A 14,919-nucleotide genomic window follows, 5' to 3' on the forward strand; every position below is an offset into this window, starting at 1 on the left:
TGTTAGGGGTATATATGTAGTTGGGTTGTATCTATATGTCCCTTTGATGTAGAGGAGAGATGGGGCTCCTTTTGTTATTCACTTGCCCCCTATTTCACCTCTTCAAAAATAGGGAAAACTGAAGGTCCTAGTTCTGGGTACAATGACGGCAGCAGGTTGTGAGTAAGCATGGGGACGGTGGAAGCACATGCTTTGAATGGTGTAATAGAGCAGTGAGCTAAAACCTGGGAAGCTGGACAAGTCATTTTGATTGTCTGTTGCTTTTGATACAAACCAGAAATGCAAAGGGTGGATCATCCCAAAGAATGAGATGGCAAATGAGGTTTAACGTGGATAAGTGTAAGGTGACGCATGTCGGTAACAAAAATCTTATACGCAAGTACAGGATGTCCAGTGCAGTACTCGGAGAGACCCTTCAAGAAAGAGACTTGGGAGTACTGGTCGACAAGTCGATGAAGCCGTCCTTGCAATGTGCGTTGGCGGCGAAAAGGGCGAACAGAATGCTAGGAATGATTAAGAAGGGGATGACGTACAGATCAGAGAAGGTTATCATGCTGCTGTACCGGGCCATGGTATGCCCCCACCTGGAATACTGCGTCCAGCACTGGTCGCCATACATAAAGAAGGACACAGTACTACTCAAAAGGGTCCAGAAAAGAGTGACTAAAATGGTTAAGGGGTTGGAAGAGTTGCCGTACAGTGAGAGATTAGAGAAACGGGGCCTCTTCTCCCTTGAAAAGAGGAGACTGAGAGGGTACATGATCGAAACATTCAAGATAATGAAGGGAATAGACTTAGTAGATAAAGACTGGTTGTTCATCCTCTCCAAGGTAGAGAGAACGAGAGGGCACTCTCTAAAGTCAAAAGGGGATAGATTCTGTACAAATGTAAGGAAGTTCTTCTTCATCAAAAGGCTGGTAGAAAACTGGAACGCTCTTCCGGAGGCTGTTATAGGGGAAAACACCCTCCAGGGATTCAAGACAAAGTTAGACAAGTTCCTGCTAAACCAGAATGTATGCAGGTGAGGCTAGACTCAGTTAGGGCACTGGTCTTTGACCTAAGGGCTGCCGCGGGAGCAGACTGCTGGGCATGATGGACCACTGGTCTGACCCAGCAGCGGCAATTCTTATGTTCTTAGATTTTATTGGGCATTATGGTAGATGTTAAGGATGCTCACCTAGACTACCACTGGGGTCATGATGGCCATTTTGCATCTTGGCCAAGGCCCAAGCAGGTGTAAAGGGGCACCACTTCTGTCCAAGATGATTCCACTGCTGCTGCAGTCCCTTGGGTAGTTCCTGGATGAGATTTGAGGGGAGGAATAGGCAGAAGCATAGTAAGGCGGGGGTGCAGTCCGCCCTGGGTGCCATCTTGGTGAGGACACTGGCACCCGTCCTCCTCTCCACCCACCTCTGCTCCTACCAACTCCTCTCCCCGCTGCATGCGCGCCTTCACTTACCCCACCATACCTCTAACTCTTTGCCAGGCTCAAGCAGCAACAATATCCTGTTGCTCGCGCCAGCATCAGCTCTTCCTCTGACGTCAATTCCAAGTAACACACATCAGAGGGAGAGCCAACCCGATGTGAGCTGCAAGTTAGTGAAGCTGCTCACGCCAGTGGAAATTAAAGAGGTACAGGGGAAGGGAAGGGGTGCACATGTGCAACAGGGGTGGACAGGGAAGGAGCGGGGGAGGGGTGCCACCACCCAGGTGCCTCTCACCCTCGTTATGCCACTGGGAAGAGGGATACCAGGTATCCATATCTACCCAGACATATCCTCTTTTTAGAGGACTGTCTAGGTGTCCAGATGAATTTAGAAATCCTAGCACTTTGTTTGAATTCTGGACGGCCCTGGCTGTGCTAGAGGTAGGGGTGGCGCCTGGAGGACCTCCCAGCATGCACAGATCTGAAGTGAAGGCATCACACACATGCGTGCATGTGTGTGATATCATCGCTTCACATCCATGCATGCTCAGAGACCTCCCAGATGCTGCTCCGAGTTCTGGGAAGAAGAGAAGAGGTTTATGTGAGGGCAGGGCAGGGGTCACATGTCCTCTTTTCTTCCATATGATAATCCTAGGACGGAGGATTCAACTTTGGAGTGGGGGGGGGGCAAGATTTTGATATTCAGGGGTAGAATTTGAACCTTTGAATGGTGTGGCATGAGCCAGGGGATTGGACATGGGAGTGTCAGCTTTGAGGGGAGTGTCAGGAGAGGGAATTGGATGTGGGGTGGGGGGGGGGGAGGTGAAATTCTGTTGCAGTTTGAAAGGAGTAATTTGCTGTTAACTTTCACTGTATAAAATTTTTGAGGGAAGCTTATTTCTTTGTCACCAGCTGTGTAATATGTGGCAGAAACTAATCTCTATCACAGGTCACCTCATTGTACTCCTTCAGCAAGAAACAAAAACACCATATTCACACTTGATGACTTGCCATGAAAAGTGCCACATGGCAATAGTATCTTAGCTATTTAGATTATTTTCACCCTTGTAATAATACACATGGGGAGCTCTTAAGTCTATAATAGTTTATCACATGGGCTTTTCAGCTTTTTGTAACCATGGATATCTTTGTAAATGTCTTACCCAATTTGAACCCAAATGTAAAATATTCACATCTGGCGATCCATCTGTTAAGCATTTTTTAAAACTCTAAAAAGGTCCTGATACTTTTTTGAATAGCAGTATCTCCCCTCTTTTGCAGAATTTAGTGATAAAGAATTGAGTCCTCAGTTATATCAGGATTTGTGTTTTAATAAACCTAGATTCCGACAGACACTACTCTGACTGGACCCAGACTCTTTGGAATCTAGCTATTATAAATCAAATCTCTTCTAGTTTTTGGAGGACAATAATGAAAATCTTTGGTGTGGTTGACCTAAACATTGGTCAGTTTGAAATGCTCATTCACAAGTGTCCAAGGCACTGTAAAAAAAACTACTTTTAAAACTTGATTTATTCTTAAATCATGACCTTCTCCTATATAAACAGCATCTGATAGGACAGAGTACATTAAGGGGATTCAAAGAGGGATTGGACAAGTTCCTGAAGGATATGGGGATTGAGGGATATAGATAGAGGTAGAGATAGGATCATGAAAGGGTATAGATTGGAAAAAAAAAAAAAAAAAAGGGATTCAAGGGTTTTAGACAAAGGATCACTTACAGGTCATGGACCTGATGGGCCACTGCGGGAGCGGACTGCTAGGCGCGATGGACCCCTGGTCTGACCCAGCAGAGGCAACTTCTTATGTTCTCTGCTTCCCCTCTGCTCTACTGTCTGCTGTGCTAAAAAGGAAGCCCTTATTGTAAAAGTCTTGCATCCGCTGCCAAACGTGGGAGTGGGCAGGATCTGGGCATGACAGAGTTATAGCCAGCTGTGACAGCTAGCGCATAGCTCAGTATCACGTGCTAGCTGTCATGACTGCTGATAGTGCAGCTGAATATACCGTCATCTTATGAGGAGGTGGAAAGGGCAGCTATGCTACAGCAATCCCATAGCGCAGGCATGTCCAACTTTGAACAGGTCGTGATCTACCAGTGATCTACCACCATGAAAATTAAGTTTCAAATTAAATTTTAACCCAATAAAGTTGGAGGCTCCCCCCCCTCATTTTTACTGAACCTTCTGTCATTTACTTGGATGCGATCAGATGTTAAGCAAAAACAAAACAGAGAGATAAAGATCCAGTAAGAACTGCGAGGGGAAATGGAAAGTACATTTTTTCTTAAAGTTTTATTGAGTAATAACTTTCTTTAACTTTTATTGAGTAATTTGTGTTAAATTTAGGTCGAGTAATGAGCTCTTGCTCATTAGTGAGACGTCTGAGCCTGCAGTTCATCCACCAGCTTTTTGAAGTTGGGTGAATATTGCGTGAGGGCCAATCTCAGGGAATCCTGGAGATGTTCATCTGTCATGTTGGAATGTTGGTACTCTTTGTCATTTTCAGATGAGAAAATGCAGATTCACACAAATAAGTTGAACCAAAACAGGAGTGTATATCTTCACTGCATCTTCTCAAGTTGGGAAATTTGTCTCTAGGCTAGCTTCCAAAATGATTCTTGCTCAGCACGGATCTTGAGAAAAATGGCATTTTTAAGTGTTAATATTTCATTTTCAAGAGATGGCTTGCTCAATGAGTAATTTTTACTGATAGCAGCTGCAGTTTCTTTAATGTCCACATCTACTTTGAATGGGTATGACGAGTACTCCACAACTGTTCCAATTTTTTGGAAGTCACAGAATCTATTTTCAAATTCCTGGATAACAGAACAGATTTCTGTCACATACTTCTCGTTCTGAAAAACAAAATTTGGATATTGTCCCAGATGGTCCTTCATATTAGGAAAATGATCAAAAGTGTTGTTTGCAAAGCTAGCCATCATTAGCTCAAATTTGCTCTTGTAGGATGAAACTGCTCATCATCTCACCAATGCATTTGTTTTTACATTGTAGTTCAAGGATCATATCATTTAGTTTGCCTGTAAAGTCAGTGAGAAATGCCAGATCACATAACAATTCCTCATCTTCCAACTCTGCTTGGTCATCTCCCCTCTCCTTCAAAAAACTTCTTATTTCATTCAGAAAATCACAAAATCTTTGTAGAAATTTGTGCCTACTTAGCCACCTTACATCTGTGTGCAAAATGATTTCCGCTGCCCTTTCATCAAGAGTAAGATTGAAAAGCCGTCTTTGAAGTGATCTTCCACGAACTGAATATACAATTTTGAAAGCGATGTCCATAACAGTCTTTGTATTGAGTCTCTTGCTTGCCAAAGCTTGCTGGTGAATGATGCAGTGGTAAGAAAGGAAATCTGGGAAGTCGTCATGCTGTCTACAGAGGGCTATGAAACCCTTAACCTCACCTGTCATTGCTCTTGCTCCATCAGTGATGGAAACAAGTCTATGCAATGGAAGATTACACTTTGTCACAAAAGAATGGAAAGAACTGAATATTTCCTGACCGGTAGTTCTCCCTTTTAAAGAAATCATTCCAAGTATTTCTTTTTAATACTGAAGTCTTCAAAAACCATCCGGATAAAGACTGTCTGTCTGTAGATTCATCCAGTTGGAGTGAGAAAGCAACACAATTTGAAATATCCTCCATCAATTGTTCAGTTGGGTCTCCACACATATTACATTACATTACATTAGAGATTTCTATTCCGCTTGTGCCTTGCGGTTCTAAGCGGATTACAAGTTAGAAGACTGGACATTTCCAGGAGCGTTACAGTACATAGAATCAAGAATGTATCAAGTTACAAATGTTAGTCTGGACATTTCCAGGAGAAATTGAAAGCAAATAGTAGATAGTGATAGGTTGTTGTGATGAATAGAAATAATACAGTCGGGATTCTGAAGTGAGTTGAACAATGTTGCGGTATTGCTATGGTGGTGGTGGTGGTGTTCATGAGAGTATTTTCTAGTGCTATAGTGAGGTTAAGATGATATTTTCTATTCGCCGCACGACAGTGTTTCTTGATAATTGTACATCTTTAATAGCAGCTACGATCTCTTTCTTGTTTTTAAATCCTTCAAAAAAATTGTCAGCTACTTCAAGAAAACAATCTTTTACAAATTCCCCTTCAGTGAAAGGTTTGCATTTCTTTGCGATCATGTTGCTGACCTTGAAGGATGCTATGGTTGCATTGACTGAATGTGACCTTGGCTTCACCATCAACTGTTGCTGAGTAGCCAATTTCGATTGAAGTTCTGTGAGCTTCAGTTTATGAATTTCACTTTTGGGTGGAAAAGCAGCATCAAACTTATTGCTAATCAGAGCCTTATAATGATGTTCCAAATTACCCTTTTTGGACAAGGATACTGGGGCGTTACAAATTAGACAACAACACTTGTCTTTCACCATGATAAAGAAATAGTCCATTTCCCATTCAATAAGAAAGTGGTAGGTTATGCTCTTCTTTGGAACACTCATCTTGGGGTGGCTGATGTAAGATGGCCAAATCTACTAAGTTAGTGTAAACACTGGCTGAATCTGGTCCAAAACTGTCACTGTTTCAAAGTATTAAAGATCAACAGGAACAGAAGACCTCTAGATGTTGTGCAATAAAAGGACTGGAGATGCCAAAACCACACTTGCAGTTCTAAAAGTAAAAATAAGAATTCATCATACTGGCACCAATAATCAAATACCACCAAACAATCATCAAAAAACCTCAAACACCTATCCAGCAAACCAGATAAAATCAAATACCACCGAACAAGATCAAATACCACCACACGCGATTTAATAAATTCTGCACACCGTGTAAAATCAATGCAAAGGCAAGGCAAAAATAAAATTACAGAGGCAAGCAAAAGTCACAGTGGTTTGAACCAATTTGAAGGCAAGGCATAGGCAAATTAGAACAAAATTGGAAAAGCCTGCCAAAATCACCAAATTCTTGACACTTTGTTGTGTCTGCCCGAAAATGCTTAATGAAAGCAAACTATAAAGCGACCAACAACCAGCACACGACACAACTAATACGGTACGTGTATTCAGGTAAAGCCCGGGCGAATAGATATCGCCCGGTATATAACACACTTCTAAGGGGTGTTGGGGCCGCAGTAGTGGGTGATTCTGAGAGGCAGGAGACCAGGTATGATGCCAGATATGTGATGTATCGTTGCGGGTGGTGGCCATTTGGGGTACCCACAAACTATTGGCACGAAAACAATAAGTGCCCCCTATACACCTGCACAGGCACAGGTAGGGAAAAAAAGACAGGCAAAGGATCAGCAGTGGCGGCAAGCCCTCGGCAGATGACCTGCCGGCACAAGCTCTCTCCTAGCGACGGGGCGAGCTGCTGGAGAGATGGAGCCAAGTGTGGCTGGCGATCTACCTCAGGGCAGAGGCTGCGAATTATAGACCGGTGAGTCTCACATCAATAGTGTGCAAACTCATGGAAACACTAATTAAAAGCAAATTGGACACAATCTTGAATGAAGGGAATCTTCGGGATCCCAGTCAGCATGGATTCACCAAGGGTAGGTCCTGCCAATCCAATCTCATCAGCTTCTTTGACTGGGTAACAAGAAAGTTGGACTTGGGAGAGTCTTTGGACGTCGTGTACCTGGACTTCAGTAAAGCTTTTGACAGTGTCCCACACCACAGGCTGCTAAGCTAGATGGAATCGATGGGGTTAGGAGAGACACTAACTGCATGGGTCAATGATTGGCTGAGTGGCAGACTTCAGAGGGTGGTGGTTAATGGTACCCTCTCTAAAACATCGGAGGTGACCAGTGGAGTGCTGCAGGGCTCGGTCCTGGGTCCACTCCTTTTCAACATATTCATAGGGGATCTGACTCAAGGGCTTCAAGGTAAAATAACACTATTCACCGATGACGCCAAACTATGTAATATAGTAAGTGAATGCAGTTTACAGAATTATATGGTGCAGGACCTGCTTACATTGGAAAGTTGGTCCTCAACCTGGCAGCTAGGCTAAGAAATGTAAGGTCATGCACCTCGGAAGCGGAAATCCATGCAGGACGTACTTCATGAACGGAGAAACTTTAACTAGGACTTCCGCCCTTTCTCTCCCCCCTTCTACACATAAGTTCATGTAATCCTTTTTCTTCTTCTCTACCCACTATTTTAAGTTCTTGTAAACCGTGTCGAGCTCCATTCTCATGGAGATGATGCGGTATATAAACTTAAGGTTTAGATTAGATTAGATTAGATTAATCATCAGTGCAGACATGAAAACTGCCAATCAAGTAGAGAAGGCTTCATCTAAGGCAAGGCAGATATTGGGTTGTATCAATAGAAGTTTCGTCAGCCGAAAGCCTGAAGTCATAATGCCGTTGTACAGGGCCATGGTGAGACTTCATCTGGAGTACTGTGTGCAATTCTGGAGGCCACATTACAGTAAAGATGTGCGCAGAATTGAATCGGTTCAGCAGACGACCACCAGGATGATCTCGGGGCTCAAGAGTCTCTCGTATGAAGAGAGACTGAACAAATTGCAGCTCTACACTCTCGAGGAACGTAGGGAGAGGGGAGACATGATCATAACATTTAAGTACCTCATGGGACGTGTTGAAGTGGAAGATGATATTTTCTTTCTCAAGGGACCCTCGGCCACAAGAGGACACCCGCTCAAACTCAGGGGCGGAAAATTTCATGGCGACACCAGAAAGTATTTCTTCACAGAGAGAGTGGTTGATCATTGGAACAAGCTTCCAGTGCAGGTGATCAAGGCAAACAGTGTGCCAGACTTTAAGAATAAATGGGATACCCATGTGGGATCCCTACGAGGGTCAAGATAAGAAAATTGGGTCATTAGGGCATAGATAGGGGGTGGGTAAGCAGAGTGGGCAGACTTGATGGGCTGTAGCCCTTTTCTGCCGTCATCTTCTATGTTTCTATGACCCCTCCGCCATCTACAGGTAGATCACGATCTACCTGTTGGACATGCTTGCCATAGCACAATGCACTGTCAATGCGGATGAAACAGCACTTTCCTCCCTTCAGAATACTTTTTCCTGATTCCCCTGTTGCACTCCCATACTCCCAGCACATCTCCTTTAGTTCCCCTCTGCACCCCTGACATACAATTCATTGAGACTCTCAAATATCCCCTCTGTGCAGTGTGGATCTCCATGTGCATATAGCAGCTTTTTAAAATTGGTATTTACATGTGCTTGTGATAATACATGTGTAAATGTCGCATTTTATATGTGGTTATGTTTCTAAAATATAATGCCAAAAAACTATGGTAGACACGAGTAAAATCATGATTTGATGCTATATTATTGGCCCTGACGCAGCGGAAAGAGTTTAAATTCCGCGAAACGCTGACCTGCATCGGCATAGATACGGCAGAGAGATTATCACCCAGAAGTAACAACTACTTAAGAAATGAGTTCTAAGTTAAGTAAAACTATCAATTTTCTCAAAGATAGAGAGAAGTGCATTTCAAATTGTGTTTAAATGTTGCTGAAGAGTAACTATTGCAAAAATAATGAAAGTAAATATAATAATGTGGCTAGCATTTTAAATATAAGTCAAGATAGAAGTTAAATAAGAAAAATAATAAAAGTATTAGAGCCACATTCATGAAAGTATTGTATATAAAATTAAAAATAGATTCAGGTTTTTGGGACCTATGACTGGAGCTTGGAGCATCTTAAAACTACGCAGAACGTCCCGGTCTATGATAAGACTGTGCGTAGGCTCCTTTCCTGAATTAAAATAAAATAAAATAAAAGAGTTAAAAAGTCTTAAAAAAGTGGTTGTAGGGATATGCACTGACCTCATTAAGTTTTATATCTAAAATATAATGGTCATAATTTCTCTGAAAAATAAAATTGTGCTTGTCTGTAAATATATGGAACTGTAGTGATAACAAGGTATTCTGGATCTGAACTATTACTCTTGCTTTCGTTTTAGAGAATTCATCATGAAACTGAAAAGCCACAGCAATTTTTACAGCAGCTTACCAATGTACCTCTGCAGCCTAAGTTCCGCAGTGCAGAATGATACACATTGTTGGAATGGGCATGAAATTGTGGAAAGGTGAGACTCTTTATAGTTTCAATCATTCACTATCTGACATTTTACTGAAAACTTCACTTTTTCCCTAAAAAACAGGGAAACAGTTAAGTTTCCAGTATAATGAGGGTGGTTACAACCCCCCAAACCCCCCACAATGCCACTGCGATCTATATTAAGTAAAGTGGGGGGGGGGTTTCACCACAAAATCCCCCGTCGGAACCCCTAAAAATACTCTTTTTCTTCGGCGCGCGCTTCCATCTTGTGCTCAGTTGTCGGCGCGCGCCTTAGTCTTCGGTGGTTTTGTCTATGAACCCTATTCAACCCTACCAGGATAACCAGGAATTGCAATTTATTTACCTATCCTAGGATCATTGGCTGTAGATATAGGTCTTTTTTGGATAGGATGCTAGCATTCCAAGCAAGAAAACAACAGTCCTGGCATGCAAATATATTAGTGGAACCATGCAATCTTACAGCGCATTTCAAAAAGAGATTAAGACTGTACTATTTGATAAATTCATTTCCTAACTGAAGTTTTATTTTTAACAATAATTTTATACTGTCTATACTTTAGATAACATGTTGTACTTTTATTCTCAATACTTTGTACTTTACTGATTGTCGTTTCTCTTCTGTGCAAACTGCCTAGAAGTCGTTTGATTGTTGGCGGTATAGAAGAATAAAGTTATGTTATGTTATTTGACTAGCAATTATTGATACATTGAATTTTAATACCTAAGAAGCTCTCTTGGATTGCCAGTTTAATTGATTGCTGTAAAAAGGGGTATTTAAGTAATATTTTTAAACAAATGTTGCTACTGGTATTTTCCAGATTGTAGAGGTTAACTCACTGTAGATTTCAGGACACTTATAGGTGGCTCATGAGGTTAAGCTTTACTATAGTCACTCAACCAGGAAAGCTGGAAGCATCATTTTGTAGATTGGTAGCTGACTGAGAATTGAAAATGTCATCATATTTAAAAATGGGAGTTTTGTTGGGCAGGAGCATCAGGTGGAAACAGGCTCTTGGTTGTCAGTTGTAGCTACAGTTGAGAGTTATGCTTTCTTTGACTGCCATTGTGGCTCAAGCAGGGCTCAGGTTGTCAGGCCTGGTCCCAAGAGGAATCATGTGAATATGTTGCTGTTGACACTGACTCCAAAATTAGGTAGCAAGAGAAGTGGTGACAGGAGCCAAGAGAGGAGAGAATAGGATTTGTAGTGTACAAGAGCACTGAGGATCAAGGCAGATACAATTGTCAGTCAAAATTTAATTTGGCAGACTGTTTTGTTAGTGTTCAAAATAGGTCACAAATTTAAAAGGTAGATGAAAAAGAAGGTGTTAAAAATTAGTACTTTAGAAAGCTTCAAAAGATCTCTGATAGAGGACAGGGAAATATATCTAGAAAAGCTGGGAGAAGGAATAAAGGTAGAATGGCAAAGGCAAGAAGCGTAGTAACAAGGGGGTGATTATTTTCAGTTTGGTCAATGGTAGTAGGAAAGCAGAGATGGGATTCTTGCTAGAGGTCTGTACGGGAACGGGGATTGCGGGAATCCCGTGGGTCCCACAGGAATCCCCCCCCTAACCCCCTAAGGATGCTGGCACGCAACGTCCAGAACGTCATAGACTTGGCTTTAAACTGAGAAGAAGGGGAAAGCCGATAGTCGACCTGACCTCGACACATCGGACATCAGTACCTGACAAAGGTACTGAACTGGGACAGTGTAAAAGAGGACTCGGGTCTGAGGGTGTATGGGATGAAAAAGGACCTAAAGACGCATTGCAGGGATCGAGGGCACAAATGGACCAGGTAAGCGGCACCAACACAGAACAACAGGAAACAGAGGGGCAAAGTCAGTGTGAAAAAGAGCCCAGGACGGAGTGGGAACTAGGAGAGCAGGAGGCGCAGGGGAAACAGGCAGAGGACGTCACACACACACAACAGGAGGAGGACGAAGCTCAGGAGCTGGCAAACCATGAGGGAAACTACAGGAATACCAAAGCACAAGGGAAACAAAAAGAGAGGACTAAAAACTGGGTCTTAAACTGCCTATACACAAATGCTAGGAGCCTGAGGGCCAAAATGGGAGAACTGGAAATCACAGCCAGCAATAAGGACCTAGACATAATTGGTGTCACAGAAACGTGGTGGACCGAGGACAATCAATGGGATGTGGCCATACCAGGGTACAAACTATACAGGAAAGACAGGACACATAAAAAGGGTGGAGGAATAGCGCTGTACATAAAAGACTCCATACCATCAGCCAGGACAGAAACAACAGTACGGGCGGATGGCCTGGAATCACTATGGGTTAAGCTACAGGGAGGAGCAGGAGCAGACATTAAACTGGGTCTGTACTACCGCCCACCTGGACAACCGGAAGAAATCGACCAGGAGATGGAGGCTGAACTGAAGCAGGTATGCAGAAGCGGAAATGTGGTGGTGATGGGGGATTTCAACCATCCTGGGATAGACTGGAGTATTGGGCACTCAAACTGCGCAAAAGAGACAAAATTCATAGAAGTCACGAGGGACTGTTTCATGGAGCAGCTGGTCATGGAACCAACAAGGGGCGATGCCACTCTTGACCTAATCTTCAACGGACTAGGGGGGACAGCAAAGGAGGTGGCGGTATTACCCCCGCTAGGTAACAGCGATCACAACATGATCCAGTGCAGGCTTGAAATTGGATCATCAAAGGGGAAAAGAACCACAACGACGGCACTCAACTTCAAAAAAGGAAATTATGATGCCATGAGAAAAATGGTGGGAAAGAAGCTCAAAGGCAACATAGGGAAGAAGGAATCCGTAGAAAAAGCCTGGACCTTATTCAAGGAGACTGTGCACGAAGCACAAAGCATATGCATCCCCAAGTTTAGAAAAGGGTGCAAAAAAAATAGAACAAAAAACCCAATGTGGATAACAAGTGCAGTGAAGAAGGCGATAAGCGACAAGAAAGCATCGTTCAGAAAATGGAAAAAAGACCAAACAGAGGAGAACCAAAAAGGGCACAAAGAACACCAGAAAGAGTGTCACCGAGTGATTAGAAAAGCAAAAAGAGAATACGAAGAGAGACTGGCAAAGGAAGCAACAAACTTCAAGTCGTTCTTCAGATACGTCAAGGGGAAGCAACCGGCGAGAGAGGAAGTGGGACCATTGGACGATGGAGACAGAAAGGGAGTTGTAAAAGAAGAGAAAGAGATAGCTGACAGGTTAAATGAGTTCTTCACATCAGTCTTCACGATGGAGAATATAACCACCATACCAGAACCCGAGGAGATCATAATAGGAGAACAAGACGATAAGCTGGTCGATTTAGAGGTAAGCCAAGAAGATGTACTCAAGCAGATTGACAGACTAAAGAGCGACAAATCGCCGGGTCCAGATGGCATTCACCCAAGGGTACTCAAGGAACTAAAAGACGTAATAGCAGAGCCACTTCGACAGATATGCAACCTATCCTTAAAAACCGGAGAGATCCCGGAGGATTGGAAAATAGCAAATGTCACGCCCATCTTCAAGAAGGGCGCAAGGGGGGACCCGGGAAACTACAGGCCGGTGAGCCTGACCTCAGTCCCGGGAAAGATGATGGAGGCACTGATTAAAGACAGCATCTGTGAACACATCAAAAAAAATGGGCAGCTAAAACCGAGTCAACATGGCTTCTGTAAGGGTAGGTCATGCCTCACAAACTTATTGTACTTCTTTGAGGGAGTGAACAGCCAGGTGGATAAAGGGGAATCTATAGACATCATTTACCTTGACTTCCAAAAAGCCTTCGACAAGGTGCCACACGAGAGACTGCTTAAAAAGATATGGAACCACGGGGTACAAGGGGAGGTCCACCGATGGATCAAAAACTGGCTGGCAAACAGGAAGCAGAGGGTTGGCGTAAAGGGCCACTACTCAGACTGGAAAGGGGTCACGAGCGGAGTTCCGCAAGGGTCGGTGCTGGGACCGCTCTTGTTCAATATCTACATAAATGATCTAGAGGCGGGAACTAAGTGTGAAGTCATTAAATTTGCAGATGACACCAAACTATACAGCAGGGCTCAAACCAAGGAAGACTGCGAGGATCTCCAAAAGGATCTAACGCAGCTGGAAAAATGGGCCGAAAAGTGGCAGATGAGCTTCAACGTGGGGAAATGCAAGGTCATGCACGTGGGGAAAAAGAACCCGATGTTCACATACAAAATGGGGGGAACACCACTAGGGGTTAGTAACCTGGAGAGAGACCTGGGAGTGATGGTAGACGCAACACTGAAGGCATCGGCGCAATGCGCCACAGCCTCTAGGAAAGCAAACAGAATGCTGGGTATCATTAAGAAGGGTATTACGACCAGGACGAAGGAAGTCATCATGCCGCTGTATCGTGCAATGGTACGGCCGCATCTGGAGTACTGTGTCCAGTACTGGTCGCCGTACCTCAAGAAAGACATGGCGGTACTTGAGGGAGTACAAAGAAGAGCAACCAAACTGATAAAGGGAATGGAAAATCTCCCATATACCGACAGATTGAAGCAGTTGGGACTTTTCTCCCTGGAGAAGCGAAGACTTAGAGGAGACATGATAGAAACCTTCAAGATCCTGAAGGGCATAGAAAAAATAGACAGGGGCAGATTTTTCAAATTAAGGGGCGCCACAAGTACAAGGGGGCACTCGGAGAAATTGAAAGGGGACAGGTTTAGAACAAACGCTAGGAAGTTCTTTTTCACTCAGAGGGTGGTGGATACATGGAACGCGCTTCCAGAGGCTGTTGTAGACAAGAAAACATTAAATGGTTTCAAAGAAGGTTTGGATAGATTCCTAGAAGAGAAAGGGATTGGGGGGTATAGATAGGTATAGACCATTGCTCAGGCAATGGGCCTGATGGGCCGCCGCGGGTGCGGACCGCTGAGCAGGATGGACCTATGGTCTGCCTCAGCGGAGGCAACTTCTTATGTTCTTATGTTCTTATGTTCTTAACCCACGGGACCCCCCTCTGGCCCACGGGACTCCCACGGGGACCCCGCTCTAGCCAGCGGGACTCCTACGGGGATGGAAGGCTTTGGAAGCAGGGTTCATCCATATAATATAATGGACACATCAGTCTTAGTAAAAGAGGGGGGTTTATAAGTTAATTACCTGAACAGAAAACAAAAAAAGGGTTCCACCAAAGAGATTCCACAAGGAAAACAGCAAAATAAACTGTGGAATTGATGATCCTGTCAGAAGTAATTGCTGCTTTTTATGGGGATGGGCGGGGATGGAGGTAATTCCTTGCGGGGACGGGTGGGGACGGAGAGGATCCTGACGGGGACGGGTGGAGATGGAGAGGATCCTGGCGGGGACTGGTGGGGATGGGTGGGATTTCTGTCCCCATGCAACTCTCTAATTCTAGCATGGAATGGAGAAATGAGGAATGTATGGAGA

At 43.8% G+C, this 14,919-nt stretch overlaps 1 protein-coding gene across 2 annotated transcripts in view; it reads left to right on the forward strand.

The window, feature by feature from the left end:
* GPC3 (glypican 3) overlaps positions 1 to 14,919 on the forward strand; it is a 472,642-nt gene that overhangs the window by 267,961 nt on the left and 189,762 nt on the right. For both annotated transcript variants that reach the window (XR_004539536.1, XM_033945373.1), the window contains exon 5: positions 9,401 to 9,526. Coding sequence is in view for 1 of the 2 variants with exons in the window: in XM_033945373.1 (XP_033801264.1) it covers positions 9,401 to 9,526 (126 nt within the window). In the remaining variant the exon portion in view is untranslated. The remainder of the gene's footprint in view (positions 1 to 9,400; positions 9,527 to 14,919) is intronic.

Source organism: Geotrypetes seraphini, chromosome 5 (genome assembly GCF_902459505.1).
Source record: "Geotrypetes seraphini chromosome 5, aGeoSer1.1, whole genome shotgun sequence".
NCBI lineage: Eukaryota > Metazoa > Chordata > Amphibia > Gymnophiona > Dermophiidae > Geotrypetes > Geotrypetes seraphini.